The sequence below is a fragment of the Leptosomus discolor genome, chromosome 4 (assembly GCF_034619465.1).
Source record: "Leptosomus discolor isolate bLepDis1 chromosome 4, bLepDis1.hap2, whole genome shotgun sequence".
In the NCBI taxonomy this organism is placed as follows: Eukaryota; Metazoa; Chordata; class Aves; order Leptosomiformes; family Leptosomidae; genus Leptosomus; species Leptosomus discolor.
In genome coordinates this window covers 72,915,499-72,934,808 of record NC_141394.1, presented here as the reverse complement: position 1 = coordinate 72,934,808, position 19,310 = coordinate 72,915,499, and the positions used below count along the sequence as shown (strand labels likewise).

General features: G+C 37.1%; 1 protein-coding gene across 3 annotated transcripts in view; it reads left to right on the top strand.

The window, feature by feature from the left end:
- The first annotated feature begins 1,521 nt into the window (after positions 1-1,521).
- Positions 1,522-19,310, top strand: part of RGS12 (regulator of G protein signaling 12) — an 80,974-nt gene continuing 63,185 nt past the window's right edge. For all 3 annotated transcript variants that reach the window (XM_009953961.2, XM_086464019.1, XM_086464020.1), the window contains exons 1-2: positions 1,522-3,378; positions 17,588-17,707. In XM_009953961.2, coding sequence (XP_009952263.2) covers positions 1,522-3,378; positions 17,588-17,707 — 1,977 coding nt within the window. The remainder of the gene's footprint in view (positions 3,379-17,587; positions 17,708-19,310) is intronic.

The following is a 19,310-nucleotide window of genomic DNA, read 5'->3' as shown; positions in this document are numbered from 1 at the left end:
ATTTAACACTTTAGATACAATAAACAAACGTATGTCTCTGTGTGTTCATGTATGTATTTTTATGTGCATCTGTTTATCTAAAATGTTGCCCGTGCTTTGCCCACATATACAAGGTACTTGCTTTCGAGTACCTTATGCACTCCAAGTAGGTTACAATGTGACTGAGTTACGAATAAGCCCGTGGACCAGCTCAGAGCAGTAATTATTTTCAGATTAGTTCTCATTTGCTCAGACCGAGTTTATTGCAGTTTTATGTAGCTGTAGTCCTCCAGTTATTTCAGTCAGTCATCCTCCAGACCTGTGGAAGTAAGAGTTCATATCATGCAACAAGGGGATAGTTTAAAAAGTTGACCAAGTTGTCATTTCTAGTCTTTATGTTAAAACATTTTTTATGCATTTTAACCTGCTCAGTGGAGGAACCCTCCCTAAAACAGTGGAATTTATCTGAGTATAGTTAGAACAAGACATCCAGACTTCAGTGTCAACACCGAAATGTAATGAAATCTACTGTTTCTTGCTGTTCAGATAAAGCTGCTTTATCTTAATTGTAAAGTCATGATTAGATTAATACTGGCAGCATGTGGAGTTGCTTCTTTTTTTCCTCTTTTTTGTTGGAATTTTTGAGCTAAACTAAAACATGTGGATGTTGGAATGACTGACAGAAATACTTTTTTTATAGCGTTTGCTCTCTGACAAATTATTTTTGAATAGATTAATTGATTGGTGTAGCAGAGTAAATCTGATTTTGGATCCTTTTGGTCTAATAAGTGATTGAATGCCTGTTTGTTGTTGCGTATGTAACTGAAGCGTATGTGCAAAAGTTGAAGTTTGAGATACTTACTTTAAGCTGCCTTTACAGTCAGTGAGTGGAGAGACACAGGCAAATCCAGGGGTAATTTCTCTAACCTGTTTTACATGGATACATTTAGTACCTGTTTCTGTACATTGAGTATAAAAGAGGGTGGGCTATAGCTGAGTAGATACACTTGAGCTCTGATTTTTATGTTACAGGGAAAGGATAGATGAGCTTCATCCAGGATTTTCACTGTGCTGTAAAATATGGTGGTATTGTAATGCTACAGTAAGCCAGAAGTTAACTGCATAGTAGGTAACGTGGTGGACTTGGGGGAGATGTAACAACATGCTGTAGTGTAAAAACACTGTCCATACATCACGAGACTTAGATTCTGTTCTTTGGTTTGCCATTCAGTTACTTTGTCATTTTGGACAGCCACTTTATTTGCATTTGTTGCTGTGTTAAAATTGGAGACTGCGGTACCTGTTCTTTTCAAACGGTTTTGAGTGTCAATTCTCTAGCAATAGTTTTTGGTAGAGTTCACTAGCCATATTTCTGAACAGTAAAGGAAATACTGTGTACTGAAAGCCTGAAATACGATTGAGAATTAAAATGTCTTTTTCTTTCTTTCTTTAGAGCTTCATCAGATGAATGAGTGACTCTTGAAACGTGACAAAAAAATGGAGTAATTAAAAGTTTTCCTATTTCAGGAAAAAACCCACAAAATGTATAGACCAGGGGAAACTGTCAAACGTCGACTCAACATGCATGCTCCTCCTCGGATAAGAAGCGTGGAAGTTGCTAGAGGCAGAGCAGGTTATGGGTTTACCCTTTCTGGACAAGCCCCTTGTGTTCTTAGTTGTGTTATGAAAGGAAGCCCTGCAGATTATGTTGGACTTAAAGCAGGAGATCAGATATTTGCAGTTAATGAAATCAATGTGAAGAAAGCCTCTCATGAAGATGTAGTGAAGCTTATAGGAAAATGTTCTGGAGTCCTGCACATGGTCATTGCTGAAGGGATTAGTCATGTAGATTCATGTTCAAGTGATGAAGAAGTTGGTTTTTATGATGGGAAAGGGTGGCTGAAACCCAAACCTGACTCTAAAGCTCTGGGTATAAACAGAGCAGAGAAAGTTGTTGAAGAAATGCAGTCTGGTGGCATTTTCAACATGATCTTTGAGAATCCTACTCTTTGTGCTGGTAACTCAGATAATTCTGCACCAAAACAAAGATCGTTTTCAGTTTCCGCTGCTATTAAATTTGAAACTGGCAATGAAAGTGTAAGCAATCCAAACCTACTGTCAAAGGAAGAAATATCCAAAGTCCTGAATGATGATTCAGTTTTTAGAATTGGACTGGAGAGTGCAGAAGACTTCGGATTAGATGCAAGCATTTTAAATGTTGCCATGATTGTGGGTTACCTAGGCTCAATTGAACTTCCTTCAACAACCTCGAATTTGGAAAATGAGAGTTTGCAGGCTATTCGTGGATGCATGAGACGTCTGCGGGCAGAACAAAAAATCCATTCACTCGTGATGATGAAGATAATGCATGACTGTATTCAGCTCTGCAGTGACAAATCAGGTGTAGTGGCAGAATATCCTGCAGAGAAACTGGCATTCAGCGCTGTTTGCCCAGATGATAGGAGATTCTTTGGACTAGTTACAATGCAGACAAATGATGATGCAAGCTTGGCTCAGGAAGATGAAGGGGTTCTGAGGACATCTTGCCATGTTTTTATGGTGGATCCTGAATTATTTCATCATAAAATTCACCAGGGCATAGCAAGACGTTTTGGACTGGAATGTACAGCAGATCCAGACACAAATGGCTGTCTGGAGTTTCCAACATCATCTCTACCTGTTCTTCAGTTTATTTCTGTCTTGTATAGGGATATGGGGGAATTGATTGAGGGAATGCGTGCGAGGGCTTTTCTTGATGGCGATGCAGATGCTCATCAGAATAATAGTACAAGCAGTAACAGTGATAGTGGAATTGGAAATTTTAATCAAGAAGAAAAGAATAATAGAGTTCTGGTGGTTGATTTAGGGAGCAATCCGAGTAAACATATTCCTAACAGCCTATGGGAAAATCCAGTAGGAAGGGGACAAAATCAGCCTGCTTCCCATTGGAATGGCTTCTGTCATGAACAAGAAGGAAGCATTCCTTTAGAAGTAATTCCGAGTGATAAGTCCCAAAATGTAAGCAAACACTTAAGTCCTTCTGCTCGTATTGAAGTTCCACTGGTTTCCTCCCGAAATTCCGTACCCCCATCAAAGAAAAACACTGCAGGCGTAGGCAATCAAAAGTGGTTGCCTGTGCATGTTTTACAAGAATGGCAGCATGGAAATGCTAGCGACCAGGAGTCGTACACTGATTCTACGGACGGCTGGTCAAGTGTTAACTGTGGAACTCTTCCCCCACCGATGAGTAAGATTCCAGCTGACAGATACAGAGTTGATGGTGGCTTTGGTCAGCCGCAGTTAAAATCTCATAAAAATGAATGGTCTAAGAAGATGTTTTGCATGCAGAACAAATTTGGCCCTCCGCATGGCATTAGGAAGTCTAAAGAAGATAAAAAGGTAAGAATATGTTGGTACTGGTTCCTGAAAAAAAAACCCAAACCCATCAGCCTGTGGTATTTTTACACCGTGATATTTGTATACTAAAATTTAAACATGTTTTGTATCATTTACAAAATCTCAGATGAAGAAAGTAGTATGGTTCTTTCTCCTCTGCAGAGGGTTTTCATATTCCTGTCTAATTGAGTGCAGCTCTGGAATTGTACTTCTGCTGGAAGTGTTGTCTGTTAGAGCTTTCTTGCATTTCTTCTTGTCTCTTCATTGTTTCCAAATGTTGCAGTGGCATTGTGATAAAAGGAGACATGACATTCTAGCAACTTCAGTTCCTTCTGACCTCCAGCAGGAAAAGAATGGAGGCAGCCTGGATCTTCAGTCTGGTTCCTTTTTTATAGAAGGCTGGCTTGCAAATGTTATTATTTTAGCGATACCTATTTTTATAGAGATGCAGTCTAATCATTAGTCAAAAACGTGTGTTATAGACGTTTAACTGTAACTGAATAAGACAATTTTATTACAAAAATTCATGCCAGCAAGCCTCTCAGTACAAGTAGTGTTAAACCTACATAAAAGGATAGTTGTTAGTGGTGATTATAGCGCCCACTGTTAGGTCACAAATCCAACATTCTGCCAGTAAGCTGTGATTCAAATTGCATTCCAAATTACTGCTTCATTATTTGTTTTGTCTACTGTTAAGCTTCTATAAACCAAGGCGAGAAGATGTAAAAAAAAAATGTGTGAGGGGTATCCAATGTAATTACCTACCGTTCCCTTTGTCACATCCATGTTTTGCTGTTGAGGGAGCTAATCTCATGGGAGGCTGTTGTTGATAACGGTTTCTAGTGAAGTGGAGGTCATTGGTCCTACAGGAAAAGAGTTAGTAGCAGAGTTGTATCTAAAACATTTGCTGACTCCACGGAAAGACAGAACCTTCTACTCCAAATTAGTGTTCAAGAAGCATTGTCCTGCCATGAGAAAGTACTGCTGATATGATTTATGCAAGTGTCCATCATGCTATGAAAATCTGTTTTTGAAAACATGGTTTTTTTCGCCTGATTAAAAATATCCAACCGCTGCTCAAGTGTGTGACAGTAAAGATTCATTGGTTGTTTCGTACTGTTATAAAATCTTTGCATTTCTGTGACACTCAGAACATTTTGGTTTTGGTGTGGAAAGGGAAATTATTTTGTATTGCTTTTCTTGCACTGTGAAGCCAACAACTTTCACATATGTTCTTTTGTACGCTTTTTGTGCTGAAAATAAAAAAATACACTAGTATATTTTTAAGGTAAAGTGACTGTTACAGGCAGCAATGTTTTCCAGACCCATAATAGTGTAGTAAATTTCAAGTGATCTTAAATACAAGGTGATTCACACTTTTCAAAAACCAAATAGAAATTATCTGAACAGAAAAACTGAATTTGTAAATGTTGCCCACCCAAACCACCTGTCAATTCTACCTGCTATCCTGAAGACTAAATGCTTCATGATCTCTTTGCTGATGGACCAAGGAAAAGGCATCTTTATATGTACCACCTAGTGCAGATGCATTATGGATGTTGGTCCCAAGAGCTCTTTGGAAACTGGACCAGCTGCATAGGATGCTGTTTAAATTCCTTCAGGGTCTCTGCAACAAGTTTGTGTCTGCAGTGTTGTCCATGATAGTAATATGGATTAGATTTTTTTCAAGAGATGTAAAAATAAAAATATTTCTGAAATGTTTGAAACATTTATTTAATGGAAGTCAAGAATATACTAATGAAAATCTCACAGAAAATTGTATGCTTTAAGATAAAAGATGTTCTATATGTGGGTAAACAAATAATATTTCACTTGCTGTATCAATCAGATCAGCATATACCAGAATATATGTTCCAACAGTAAATATCTCAATTAATCTTCCCTTTTAAGTCTATTTCCTAATAAAATAGCTGTTCTGTTCTTTGATTAATAACAAATTTGTTTGCAAGACACATTTAGAATGTTGCTATATGGCTTTAGCATTCAGTCTCCCCATTAAGGCTACAGAACCTTTTTTGCGTTTTAATTTTTTTTTCAGTATTATTGAAGGCTATTGAAACTGATGAGAAAAGCTCATGAAAGTCTTGGAATCGTTTGCAAGTTAAGTTGCGAGCATGTAATTAAAAAAGATGAAGTAGTACTATGTTCTTAAATCTTTAATGAAAATAGTCAGGGGATGTCATTATTGATGAAATCTGTACTTCTGTAGGTACTGCAGAAATAGGGAAAATCTGTTTTTTGCGTATTAGAGCACTAATTCTCTTTCATAAGAAATTGGCTCTTTTTTTTCTTTGTGTGAAGAGAAGAGATATGTCTGTTCCAAAACATTATTCTGATGGGTTAGATGCTGCGTTCTAGAAAGCTGTATGTCCTCAGCTTCCTGTGACCTTTTTAAGTGGTAAGGACTGATTTTACACAGCATGCTCAGACACATTCCAGTCATGGAGCAAAGTATATAAAGTGGCCACATGGGATTACATTCATATTTTCACAACCTAGTGGCTGAATCTAATGCTTCATTTGGCAGAGTAGTCCTTAAATTGCTTTTTAATTAAGGTGAGGGTTTTTTTGTCTTTTACATTAATACTAAAGGGAAATATATCCTACAAGTGGGTGTGTACAGAAGCCACTAGAGGGGAAAAAAGGTTACCAAAACTAGAATTTTTTTGTGATGGGCTCTGCACATCCGTATTATGTACCGTCGTCCTTGGAGCTTTCATTACACACTGGGGAAAGAACGTGAGTTCCTGGATGAAATTCTGATCTAGCAGAACTGCTGTGCAGCTAAACTGTGATGATCACAGCATGTAATTCAGGAAAATATGCTGTAATGTATAGTGCTTGTGGGGGGTAAGAGGGGTGTAAACTCTTTCCTGATTTTATAGCTGCACTGATAAACCATTTGTGAATTGTACAGAACACAAGAGCAGATGTGAGAAGGCGCTAGTGAACATATCTATTTAAAATTGCTCTTTCAGAGCTGGACCTGGGAAGTGTTTCTTGTGGGTAGGAATAAGTATGGCATTTCAGGCTTCAGGTTACAGGGAAGAAAATGCATTTTCTGAGTTTTGTTTTCCCTTTAGTGGTGTAGACCCTTTAATGATGATGTTTTCACTTACAAAGTACAATTGTGGTTAATTTTGTAATAATTGGTAAAACCACTTTTTAAATACTAATATTCTTTATGCTGCATTTTAAAGTTCAGTGTAAGTGTGAGTAGTTGAAAAAATTAAAAATGCCTGATTTGATTAAATATTATTGGATAGCATGAGGCTTTTTGTTTTGCTTTAAAATGCTGTAAGGAATATATCGCTAAATTACCGAACTGATATTTTCACAATCGATTTTTTTTAAAAATTATTTTTTATTTTAATCTTTGGCTTAAATTGGTGGTTGTACGTGGCAAGAGGAGCACTAAATCAGGGAAATTTTGGTTCTATTCCACCTTTTCTGACTGAGATTTACTGAAAGGTATCTCTGGCCTTGTGCACCTCTGCAATTATTTCCTGTACTGAACTTGAGGTTTCCTGTGTTTCTTAAAAGTTTCATGTGAACAGATTTCTACTGAAGCACCTTATGAGACTTTCTGGGGGGTCTCCTTGACTTCTGTAGGCCTTAGACTAAAACAAGTAGTGGGAGGCCTGATGACATTGCTGAAATTCACTGAAAAGGCAGATCATGGAAGGTGAAGTGGCTTTCAATCTCAGAATGACTAAGGAAGATTTCTGGTGGTGAGAAGCCACCTGATATTGGGTAAGGGTGTGTGGTCTCATGAGGTCTGTGAGACTAGTAGATGAAGAGTCTGGTTACAGTTTCAGTGGGAATGGAATAATTCCTGCTTTTTGGTTTGTTATTCCTTTTGCACTGTATTACCCTTGCTGTCACATTGTTATTTCCACCTTCTTCAGCATCCCACGAAGTTCCAGTCACTTTCCTGCTTGCCTTTTTGCGTGATTTTGGGTTATGCAAAAGAAAAGCACCATAAGCAATATGAAAACATCAGGGGATGTTAGGATTGGCAAGGGACTTGAGAAATTGCTGAAGAGGGAAGCATTCCTTTCCCTCTAGACTGAATTAATATAATACGTTTGATTTTGTTCAACCCTCATTCTCTGTTTTCGGGCTAGTGCCTGGCCAAAAATATGTCTACCCATTACTGTTTCAAATTAAGTTTTACTGGGAAAATACTATTTTTTCCACTGGAAGGCTTCATAACAGTCAGTTAGTCTTTGAGTTTTCTCTCCATAAGGACAGAATCCTAGTCATTGACCTCTCACCATTCTTTTTTTTTTAAAAAAAAGAAAGTCTGTTTTAGTATTGTGGAGGCAAGTGTAGCATTTGAGATCACAAGAGGTTTTACAACCTGAGCTTAATAACTAGTATTTGGGTACTAGGTTTATTTCAAGTGAATATGACCACATCTATTAAAAAGTAATTAAAAAGTCTTTTAAAATTTTGGATATTGATTTTTAGAAACCCTTTTCTGCTGCACATTTGTTGAAAGACTTCTATCTTGACCACATTCTTGTTTGTGCTCATGAAGAGTGTGAATCTATAAATTGATCCTATTTGTAGATCTTAGAGAAAGAAAAAAAATAGATAATCTCATTGTCTGAGACTCGCTGGACGATAGTATTGCTAATACTTTTTTTTTCTTTTAAAACCAAAAACCATATCAACTGCTTTGTAGCCTTCATGTCTTAAGCTACTGAAAATATTGTAAAAATATAGAAGAGAGAAGACAGGTGAGCAATACTGTGGAGTTCACTAGTGCATCTTTCCTTGCTAATAGATTTTCTGGGTTACTGTTATTGTTGCTGTGTTTTGATCAGAAGTTTAACTGTAACTACTTCAGAGTTGCCTTTGTTTCCAAAGCAAGTATTACCGAAAAAGATATGCTGTTCAAGTTAAAAATGGAATCGTCTTTTTGGTGAAAATTCATTATTTGCTTCAAATCCAAGAACTGCAGTTTTTAATGTTGGAAACTGGATGGTGAACTAACTGAAAAGCAGATATTTTAGATACAAAGACAATGTTGGCAAAGCTGTGTGGATCCCGTATTTGTTTTTTGTTATATAATTACATGGGTTTTTTCTTTTCCTCTACAATTCTGTTTGCTCACTAGCTTAAATTGTTCCACCCCAGCTGTTTATAAAGCGCAATTAATGGCAGCTGGATTGCTATTCTTACACAGTACAATTTAATGTTAACCTTTGGAATTATAGGCTTTGATCTGATTTGAGATGTACATCTAAGCCTTAAAGAGAACTCAACTGAAGTCCCAAACATGGAGCTAGATCTGAGGATGTGCTAGTGTGACTTAATCTGCAGAAGCATTTATATGAAATAGGTCCTCTGATACATTTTGCTATGAGAAAATGAAAAGCAATTAAATGTTTTGTAATTTCATGCAGCCTTTTCAGATGTATCGTAACCTTCTAAAATAAGGATTTTAAAGAATGGTCAGTTCTAGGATCTTTAAAAAATATGTAAAAAGCCAAGATAATGCTGGTTGCTTTTCTCTGAAAAAGAATTTAGATAAAATCTGGACAGTAAATGTCTGTAGAGTAATTTGTGAAATTTTCTCCTTCCGAATATGGAGATTTAGAATTTTTCATTACACCTGAATTTAAATGGTTTTTTATTATTTCTTAAATTCAGTTGTACTTTTGGCATTCCTGTTATCGTTTGACTTACGTATTCTGCAGTTTAATAGCATGGAAAGAAAATAGTACATTTTGTACTTTCCATATAGTTTCATTTCATACCTGCTAATATTTGTCATGAGAAATACTGAACAGTCTTACTCTGTATTTATCTTCTTTTAGTCATTTTATTTTGTTTTAAACATCAACCGCCAATCACTTACTTTCCAAGCTGAAGTAATCTTGGTCTCCTCCCATACAAAAGTTTTTTCCTAATTGTAATCTTCCTTCCTTAGTTGTACTGTATTACTTTTGAGATGGGTTGACGAGAACTATGGGTTGACCAGAACTCTAAGCAGTTTTCAAAATGTGTGGTCAGGTAATATATTCATAAGGCTTATTTCTTGATTTCTTTTGCTTTTCTGATGATTTCTTCATTTGCCTTTTTAATTGTTAGTGATTATTGGATGATACTGACTTAATGTTCCCAGCTAATGCCTACCTAAATCTCAAGATGATTTAGAACCAATTGTTATGTGTGTACTTGTAATTTCCCCCACGTTTTCCCTTAGTGTATTAAGTCATTCTGTTCCTCTGTGATTTCCAACTAGTAGGGTTCCAACTCATACATGATACTATTATCTGGTTATACTTAGAAAATTATTTCACTATTCCATCTACATCAATACCATCAATGTGTGTGGTTTTTCATTTGAAAGGGATTAGGATAGTACTGAAATGCAGGTGGTCAGTGTTGTGTGCCTAGTATCCTTAGTACAGGAGACAAGCAATAAACTTCATCTACGTGGATGTTCAATGTGACAGAACAGCCTCTTTTCTATGTCTTCCCAGAGTGCATAGAGATCTTACTTGAAATGTTACATCATTCTTGATTATACTGTGGGCCTAACTGCCATTAAAAATGCCACTGTAATAGTTAGAAAGCAGTGAACTATGTCATCGTCTGATTAGTAAAGAGGTATTCTTAAACGTGATCAAATCCATTGACCAGTGATAGTGAATAATACCATCTGAATCCTTTGTAATACTGGTGCCAAAAAAATATAAATAATTACAGGTATTGCAGTGTAATTAAAGCCTGTGAAAAAGCCATCAGTAAAATTTGAATGGTGCTAGACCTTTTTTAATTAACCCTCCCCCACCTAATCCAATTTTGTGAGGTGATGATGATGGCAGCAGCGCAGGGCAGCCTGGAGGGTGTTACTTCCTTCTTTTTTTTGTTCCATAGCACATGGAGCCCCCTCTATTGCAATGCCTACTCCTACCCCAGCACTTACTGCTTTGCTTCTCGTTATGGTCCAGGGGACTGGACCACAGCAAGCTCTTTTCCCGTTTCTCTCCCGGATTGTTTTATATCTTTTGGGGTACCAGAGGCCCTAACCCAGCATACCCCATATTTCAATCCATCCCGTTCTCAGACCCCGTAGATGCTCACTTTACAAGTCCTGCAAGTCTGCACTGTCAGTTTTTGGGTGGAGGAGCAGTGATGGCTGATAGGATGAGTGGTAAAGGGAGGTCATGGCCTACAGTCTTGCCTGCTCTGCATTGCTATAGTGGGGCGGCCCTCAGCTAGCAGCACCCGTAATCAGGAGAACGGGCACTTAGGGATGGTAGTGGGCAACAGAAGAATAGTAAACCAAATGCTCCAGAGCAGGATTTGAAACTAATATTGATGACAGAATAATATTTGTATCAACTACTTTGTTCTATGATCCTCCAAGACTTTCAGTATTTTTTGAGATTTTGTGCACTGATTATATTGACGTTACTGTGGCATCCCTGTTTCCTGACCCTTTTCAGAAGGGTCTGAATTAGGAACTTTGTTTCTGAAGTCTTAAACTTGCATTTTTAGTAAAGATGAACTGCTGCTCCAGTTACCCTGGACCCTTCTGCTGTAACATCCGAAAATAAAATTGGCATGGTTTGAGTATCAATGCAAGTTTCAAATTATATGATCTGTGTATCCGGGTTCCGAACTATTATGCACTTTACCATACAAAGTCATAGAGTCAAACCTAAAAACAGTGAGAGTTTTTAAAAGCTTCAATAGCTGGAAATGGGAGTAGGACAAATTAAAATGTGATGATTTTATAGTTAGTGTGATTAAGCTCTGTGACAAATAGAATGTAGCAAATACTGTATTAGTTGAACTCCTTAAATTGAGGCCTTTTAAATGGTGCTGTTCCTTTTTTTTTGGCGATAAAATCTGTGAATACAAGCACCCTTCTTTTGTTACATGCTTTTTAGAGGCAATTAATCAGAAATCAGTATTCATTTGACACTTGTACAGACATAGACAGAGTTTTTGTTAAAATAATCTAATTTATTAGGCTTTTTAGTGTAGGGAGATGCTCACCTGGGGAGTTGGTTCTCTGGATCAAGAAGGTCAGTTGCTGTCTGGGTAGTGATCACAAGATGGTAGGGATGGGAAGGGACCTCTGGAGATCATCTAGTCTCACCCCCCCAGCTGAAGCAGGCTCACCTCGAGCAGGTTGCCCAGGATCACGTCCAGGCGGGTTTTGAATATCTCCAGGGAAGGAGACTCCACAACCTCGCTGGGCAGCCTGTTCCAGTGCTCTGTCACCCTCAAAGTAAAGATGATTATTTCTGACGCAAACGTGGTTTAGCTGAATTGTGTAAGACTCCCCAAAGTGTTGTTCTGGGGAATCTTTCTAATCCAGCTGACAAGCAGTCCTATGTGACCTTTCTAGCATGTGCGTGGTCCTTTTGTATTATCTTAAACAGTCAGGGCAGAGGACAGTATACTTGTTTCACCTGAACAGGAGCAGGAAACAATTTCTGTCAAAATTACTACATACCAGTAACTATATTTTTAGTTTGGAGCTCTTATAACTTTGTTCATGACATTCAGTTACTTTCTTATGCTTTTTTTCTCCAACACTTAAAAAAACTATTTCGTTCACATACCTGTGAATCTTGTGAGACTAGCTTTAATTTTTTCAACAGTTTTGGAAGTTAGTGTGTTTTTAACTTTTTAGATTAGCTCCTCTTCTTATATTTTACCTTTCCCTTTTCCTGCTTTTCCGTACAGCAGCCAAAATTTCTGTCCCATAAGATTCAGCCCCTTTAGTTTCCCCTCAAGGTCACAAACTGTAATGTGTTTTCCATGAAAAGGTTGAATTTGCTTGATGTTGTAAAGCTGGCCTAAGCCTCACAGTTTTTCTTTCTCCTTTTTTCCCCTTTCTGGATTCCTGCTGCCAGCTCCCTGTATTTTGTCGTTGTCAGGGATGCTTGAACACCCAGCAAAAATCTCCTGCTTCCTTAGCCTCTTGTACTAGAGCTGCTGGTGTCATCTCCTTGCTATCTCCTTCCTGCTCCAGCTTTAAAACTGTTGTACCAGGGAAGAGGAATTTCGTTGTTTTATTAGTTATGTCCAGCTATTTGGATGAGAGGACAATATATGTTTAGCTGTAGAGAGACACAAAGACTATGTAGTACAAAATGGAAATTTCAGCTTGTTACGTATGACAATTTGTTAAAAAGTTATAACACTTGATAAGCGTGTTTGCTAGAATATGAAAGAGCACGATACAGCTCATGCTATAGCTGGGAATTTCTTTAAGCTAATTGAGGATGTTGTCTAAAGGTGTTTGGTTTCTTTGGGTTCTGAATAATTGATACAGTTTCATCTACTTGCTTCTGTGCACTGAAGCTGCAGGTTAAAGTATCGTATCGACTGTCGTAGTTTCACATTGCATTTCTTTGGTAGTGCCAACTTAAAGAGTTCCTGTCACGCTCAGGCTGGAGTTGGCAGTGAGCATCATCAGTTGTGTTGGCACGACTGTCTGAGGATCTGTGTTAGAAACAGTACTAGTTCATGGAGATGAGGGGGCAGCCTGCTGCAATTTGGGAGCTGGCATGAGTGGTCAGAGGTACATGCAAAGTCCTTAAGCTAGCACAGCTGCTGAAAATAATGTTGTGTGGAACTCTGCCTGACTTGTTTATCAGTTAAAATTACTTCTAAGAGCCCATCCTTTTTCTTTCTGTCTTTAAAGAAAAAGATTTGTGCAAGTCACCTTGTATTGGATCACTTTTGTTCTTTCTGTCCCTCCGTTTGCAGTCTAACATGAGTCATGTGCTTCTTCACTCCCTCTGTCTTGCTAATACATGAAGTACAACATTTTCCACTTTCTCATTTGTACTTTTCTTGTACACCTTTCTTGTAATCAGACAGAAACTGTTCTCACTTGGACACATTCACAAACTGCTGCTATATCAGTCCTCCTCTGGTGACTTGTTTTTCATGCTTTTTTTTGGTCAAGATTAGAGGTAGCTCATCCACAAGGCCAAATAAGCAGGTAAAAAATTAAAAATCATATTTGAAGGGAAAGAAAGACTATAGTTTGGTCAGTGATCTATGCAGACCCATTAATTGTCCTACTTTTTCTCTTATGATTATACATTTAACTGGTATTTCAGTCCATGCTAGTTCATAATTTTTGCTTTGTTATAAGAATAGAAAAAGGAATGGGTTTTTTCAGAGCATCAATGTGTTAATTCCTTTAATCCTTTGTTGTTTTTCCTCTCCATCTGCCAAATCATAACAGGATAAAGGCTTTTAGAGATAACGCTCTTTTGTACTTTCACCATGATAGATAGTAGTAGCAGGGTTGTAAGTATCTGTATTGCTGTAGCACATGATTTTCACTAATCAGCTTGTTTTCACAAACTTCTGTGCTTTTCTGTTTGTTTCTGTATTCCTAACATGAAGACAGTTAGTGAAGTATCAGATGGACTTTAGTTTCTAATACCGTTCTGTGATAGGATTTGTCGGATTTTCTTGAATATCTAGATATTCTTAGAGTTTTCTTTTATAGATTCAGCCACACAGTGATTCCAGAAGAGAATCTTTAAGATATGATTGTAAGTAGTTCTAGGGCTTGTAGGCAATCTGTATTTTAAAAAAGCTCACAGCCCAGTGTTCGTGTAGTACATTTCAGTGTTTTAGTTTGGCAGCTAACAATGAATGAAACAGCATTTTGTTGGCCATATAGTGTACTGTTTTGAAACTTTTCTAGGTTCATTTAAAGATTTTTGATGTCTGCTTAATTGTGTAATAAAGGCTTTTAGAAGTATGGTAATTTCTTTATGGGTAACAGACTGCAAAATTTACATTAATATCAGTCATTGCACTAGCAATCTCTGTTTACTCAAATACTGTGTGTTTCTTTAGCCATGCTGAGTAGTACATTCTAGTTGCAATGGCTGTTCTCTCTTCAAGTCATGGATGCTTTTATTTCCAGCTCTTCAGAGTCCCATGAAAAACATTTGCCAAAGTGTTGCTGCTATTTGCTTAAGCTACGTGATTCTTTCTTTCTTTGTGTGCATATGTGTCTGCAAGGCAATTTTTTTAATTGATCTGCAGAAGGAGGTCTGCCTTCGTCGTCTCAATGTCTGGAATAGAGTCAAGAAAAGATGAAAAGGGAGGCTTCTCAGCACCATTACCAGGAAATTAAATACTTTGTGAACTGCAGTCTTTTTTTTAGTAATGTCTTCCTTAATTTCCTGGATTATTAATTTGGTTCTTCAGAAGAAGGAAGAGATTTTTGTCTGTTGAAAATGTTTTCCTAATTGCAATTGTTATCCAAATGGACTGGGGAAATGGATAGCTCAGTAAATTTTTATATTGTGTAATCGTTTCTTAAGTGCTGTTCTGTTTTCAGGGTCTTTTTTTCCTGCTCTTATCGTAAAGAGCCCTGGATGGAATGGTAGTGAGTTTTGTATAAGAATGTCAAAAACTGTAAATAAAAATTTTGATTGGATACTAATTTACTGTTCCCTCTTCTACTACCACACAATTTGCAAGTGGTTTTTTTTCTGCTCTCCCTCTTTGTCATGTTTCTGACCACACATAGGTAAGCAGCATTTACTTCTAAAATGGGGCATTTGGTGATAATTAATCTTATCTAGAATCTGCTTCTTGGCAGAATCTAATTAGATTTGTCTTCAGGCAGTTTGTTTCTCTTCCTTCAATTTGTAATGTTACTGTTTCAAAAATTTTTTGAGTGTACGTTCTCTAGAGTGTATGTCTTAATCTCCCACAATCGTATACAGCAACCTCCACTATTTAAACATATACTGGACAGTTTATATTCTTTTTGGCCTGAATTAGAAAGAAAAGTGAAAATGTATTCATTATTCAAAGTAGATATGACTGCTATTGATAGTTTTCTTCGTTTCCTTTCACCAATTTTCTTTTATGAACAATGAAGTCAGAGATGCATCTTGTTTTGAGTAATACATGGAAGACCATTAAGCAGAATCTGTACCGTGTAACTGTTTTGTTAGTTTCAAAATACCAGTTGTACTCGCACTAATGATGTCATTAATTTCACTAGCCTTAGAGTTTGCTGAGCTGTTTGTAGTCTGATAGATTTTTCACTAATTCACAGATTAAAAATCTAAAAATTGCAAAACTGGTGTAGTCATACTTGTACACATGTATTCATATAGTTGTACACGTATATTCATGCTGATTTCACACGGACATACTCATACAGGAGGAGCCATGTTAGTGTTTTAATATGTTATGCGTTTAATAGTAATAGATACTGCTGAATTTAGTCAGGAGTTAATATGGGGTTCACTGTTTGACACAGATTACTGCATTGGGTGTAAGCTTTCAGTTTAGACAGGAAAGACTGCTGTGACTGTAAGGTATGAGCCAAGGGTGAACCACCTCAGTGGTACCTGCCTGGATGAACACATGATTTTAAAAGCTGCTCAGAAAGACAGGAGCTGTCCTCATTTTGGTGGGTGCTCTGTGAACGTTTACAGAGAGCAACTTTCCTGGCTTCACATTTAGTTGATCATTTTAGCAAAAGCCTACTTAGCTTGTTTATACCGCACTTTTAAATGTTCTCTTAAAAACCTTAGAAGCTCATCTCCAGTTGCCAGATTCCCAATTTTCCTTGGCAGAACCAGCCCAATTTTCTTTGTAGCCGATAAAAAAAAAAAACCTCAGTAAATTGAAAATTGAGAGGGAAGGAGATTTCATATAAAAATGGATGACTTTTAATATTGAATGAACAAGTTCGAGTCTCAGCCTGTTGCAGTGATGAACCCTGCTACACACTTTGGATCCATATTCCTGTATGCTGTGTTATGTCTTGACATTTCTATGAGCCTGTAAACAGAGTCTGCTGTGAATACTGGTGACAGAGCCCTCTTGCTAAAGAATGGTGTTGACTCCATGGGAATAAGCAAACAGGCAGACATCTGTTAGACACCTTATATTTTATTGCAGTAAGGAGGCTGTAAAATATTTTCAATGCTCTTCTCTACTTTGTATGAGTGGTTGTTCACATGAGATTATAAGAATGCGAAATGTATTCTTGTTCTTTTGGTTAATGTGATCTGTATAGACTTTTAAACAAGTGATCAAAGGGATACGAAAATATTTCAGCATTGAGAGCACAGAAACTTCCCCAAAGGAATAAACAAATACAAATATGAAATTTAATAAATATTACAAAGCTGCCAATAAGCAATTATAAAAGTAGTAATAAATATATTTTTAAGCTTACTGTGATGAAGAAAGATGGTGAAAAGCAATAGAAGAAATTTACTCTGAATTAAATTCCATTTTTTTTAAAGCGAAATAGCGTCAGAAGACAGGAAGGAGTTTTCCCCACATTGAATGTTACAGTGAAAGGAATCCAAAATTTCAGGCACATAATCACAAGTTTTCATAATGTAGTGAGTTTATGTACATCTGCTTAGCACCAGTGACTGACTGTGTGCCTACTCTTAGGTTTAAGCTTACACTTTGCCATTTGGCATAAACTAGATATGTACATGCTGAGCTGTTGTAGCTTAAGTGACATCTGGTGACTTTTCAAGGAGAAGGAGTATGATTATGAGGAAAAGAGAAAGCCATTAGATTTAATTATTTCAGCACCAAATTCCAGTCATGGAACATCCAAGTGAGGAGGTTTCTTTCCTCAGAACAACAGTTCCTGCATTTTGTACTGTGTGATTTAAAAAGTTGGACTCCACAATAGCAAGCCTTTAAAAAAAAAAAAAGGGTCATGAAAGTTAGATTTTTAAAAGCATAGAGAAGAATTCCAACAGAAGCTGGGTGAGATGATTTCTGACAGAAGGAACAAATGTTTTGTCGTTGTAAATATTTTCCAGTTAAGACAGTAAAAAGCTAGGATTGTCTTGCTTTTAATTAAGCTCTGTCTACTAATACTGACATGTAGCATGTGTACACTTTTTGCAGCCTAACTGGTGACTCATGTTTATACAGTAATGCTGAATATTTGTGATATTTGACTTGAGACTGGAAAAGTCATACCTTTAATGATTTTCACACGTGATTTTCAGGGGCATGGCAAGTGACCAGCTTGTATTGAAATTGTGGTCCTGTTACAGGTTTGCAAATCCATCTCCTTGGAATTCTGTACCTACTGATGCTTAAAATTCAGATGATGTCACTATTATCAGCAATGTACTAAAATTAAAGAAGTAAAATAATGATATATATTTTCTGTTTTGTTTAGGGTGCAAAATTTGGACATCCAATGGGATTACATCAGGCTCCTCCCCCACGTTCTTCTGTTCGAAGATCCTTTGGAAGATCTAAGCGATTTAGTATTACTCGTTCTCTGGATGACCTTGAGGTAATTAACTTTCAGTTAAAACTTAGAAGTGAGTCCTAGAGAAGAACTTACAGTAGTTAATGCTGATCATTAATGAAAGAAAGTAAGTAATATCTGCAGAGTAATAAAGTTACTAATCAGCATATGATGTGTATGTGAGGGGGGTACAGGTTTCAAGTATCACCTGACTTTCTCAGCGTTTCTTTAATAGTTTACACTGATGCCAGCAGTGGCCATTCTTTCTGTGGGAAATTTTGACTGTTTTAGCCGTCACAGCTGGTCATGTAAAGCAAAACAATAGTTTTGCTGATCAAAATGTGGCACTTCAGGACATGGTTTAGTGGGCATGGTGGTGTTGGGCTGATGGATGGACTTGATGAACTTAGGTGTCTCTTCTAACCTAATGATTATATGAGTCATATATATCTTAGAAAGTTATATGAGTCATATATATCTTAGAAAGCATTGTATCATGGTATCATAAAAACCCAAATGCTTATCATAGTCTTTTTTTCATTCAGCTGATGATCATGGGATTGAGAAAATTTTGGGGGGTTAAATTTGTTGCTGGACCAGGCTCTTTACGTATCTTCCTAAGGAATGTAGCTTACTAAGTATGGAAAAGTTTTTAAAGATACTTAAATAGATTATTCCTCTTTACATGTCAGCAGTTGAGAAAAGGGTGTTCCTAATCAACTTGGTGTTGGTCATTGGTTAAGGTAATTTTGCGTCTTTCTGAGTGTACTATAATAACACTATTTCACATCTGGTATAACATCAGCTGATGCCTGGGCCTCAGTGGCGAAACCTTACTGATTTTCATGAAAACAAGGAATGAAAAGCCATCTGAATTTAAAAAGCTGCTCCTCCTGCTCTGCTGAGAGCCTCTCTCAACCAGCTGTAGGAATATGGCTTCATTATATCTTCTAGTGTGATTCCTTGGGAAAACCTGACCCATAGTGATGTGAAGGTGAATGGAGATATTTTTCTCTTATCCCTTGATCATGCTTATCTGGAAGAAGGTTTCTGATTGAGAAGAAACAAAAATATGTGCAGAGCTCTTGGCATAGGAATCATGTAATACATATTATACCACTCTTCAGCATGGGTGGGAATGTGGCACACTGATTCCTCTAAATGGGAAGGAGGTGTGTAAAAAGTGTTTGAGATGGGAGGAGGAAAGAAGGAGATATTCTGAGTTTCCAGCCATGGGAAAATGTAGGAAGGACAGCATTTCACTGACTCTGAACTAAAGGAGAGGGAGCTCAGTGCACTGGATTTTTAGGAAACAGAATATATGGAAGGAGCTTCTGGTGTGCTTAGGGAATGCAGGTAGGAACTATAATTACTTATTGCTCAGATGTTTTAAAGCACATTTTTCATTGTGGTTTATTTCTACCTTGTCTGAAGCTTTTAAGTGTCTTGCCTTTTTTTTTTTTTTCCTAGTCATGGAAAATACTTTCATTTCTTTGCACTCATAACTTTTAATACAGTAAGTGCATAAACTTAACAAACAGAGCAAGATCCTCTGGATAAAGCTGTTTGGGAACCGTCTAGCTACATCTTTCTTCATGAGAAAATGGTGGTTCTTCTGAATTAAAAAAGCTTGCTAATATATATTACC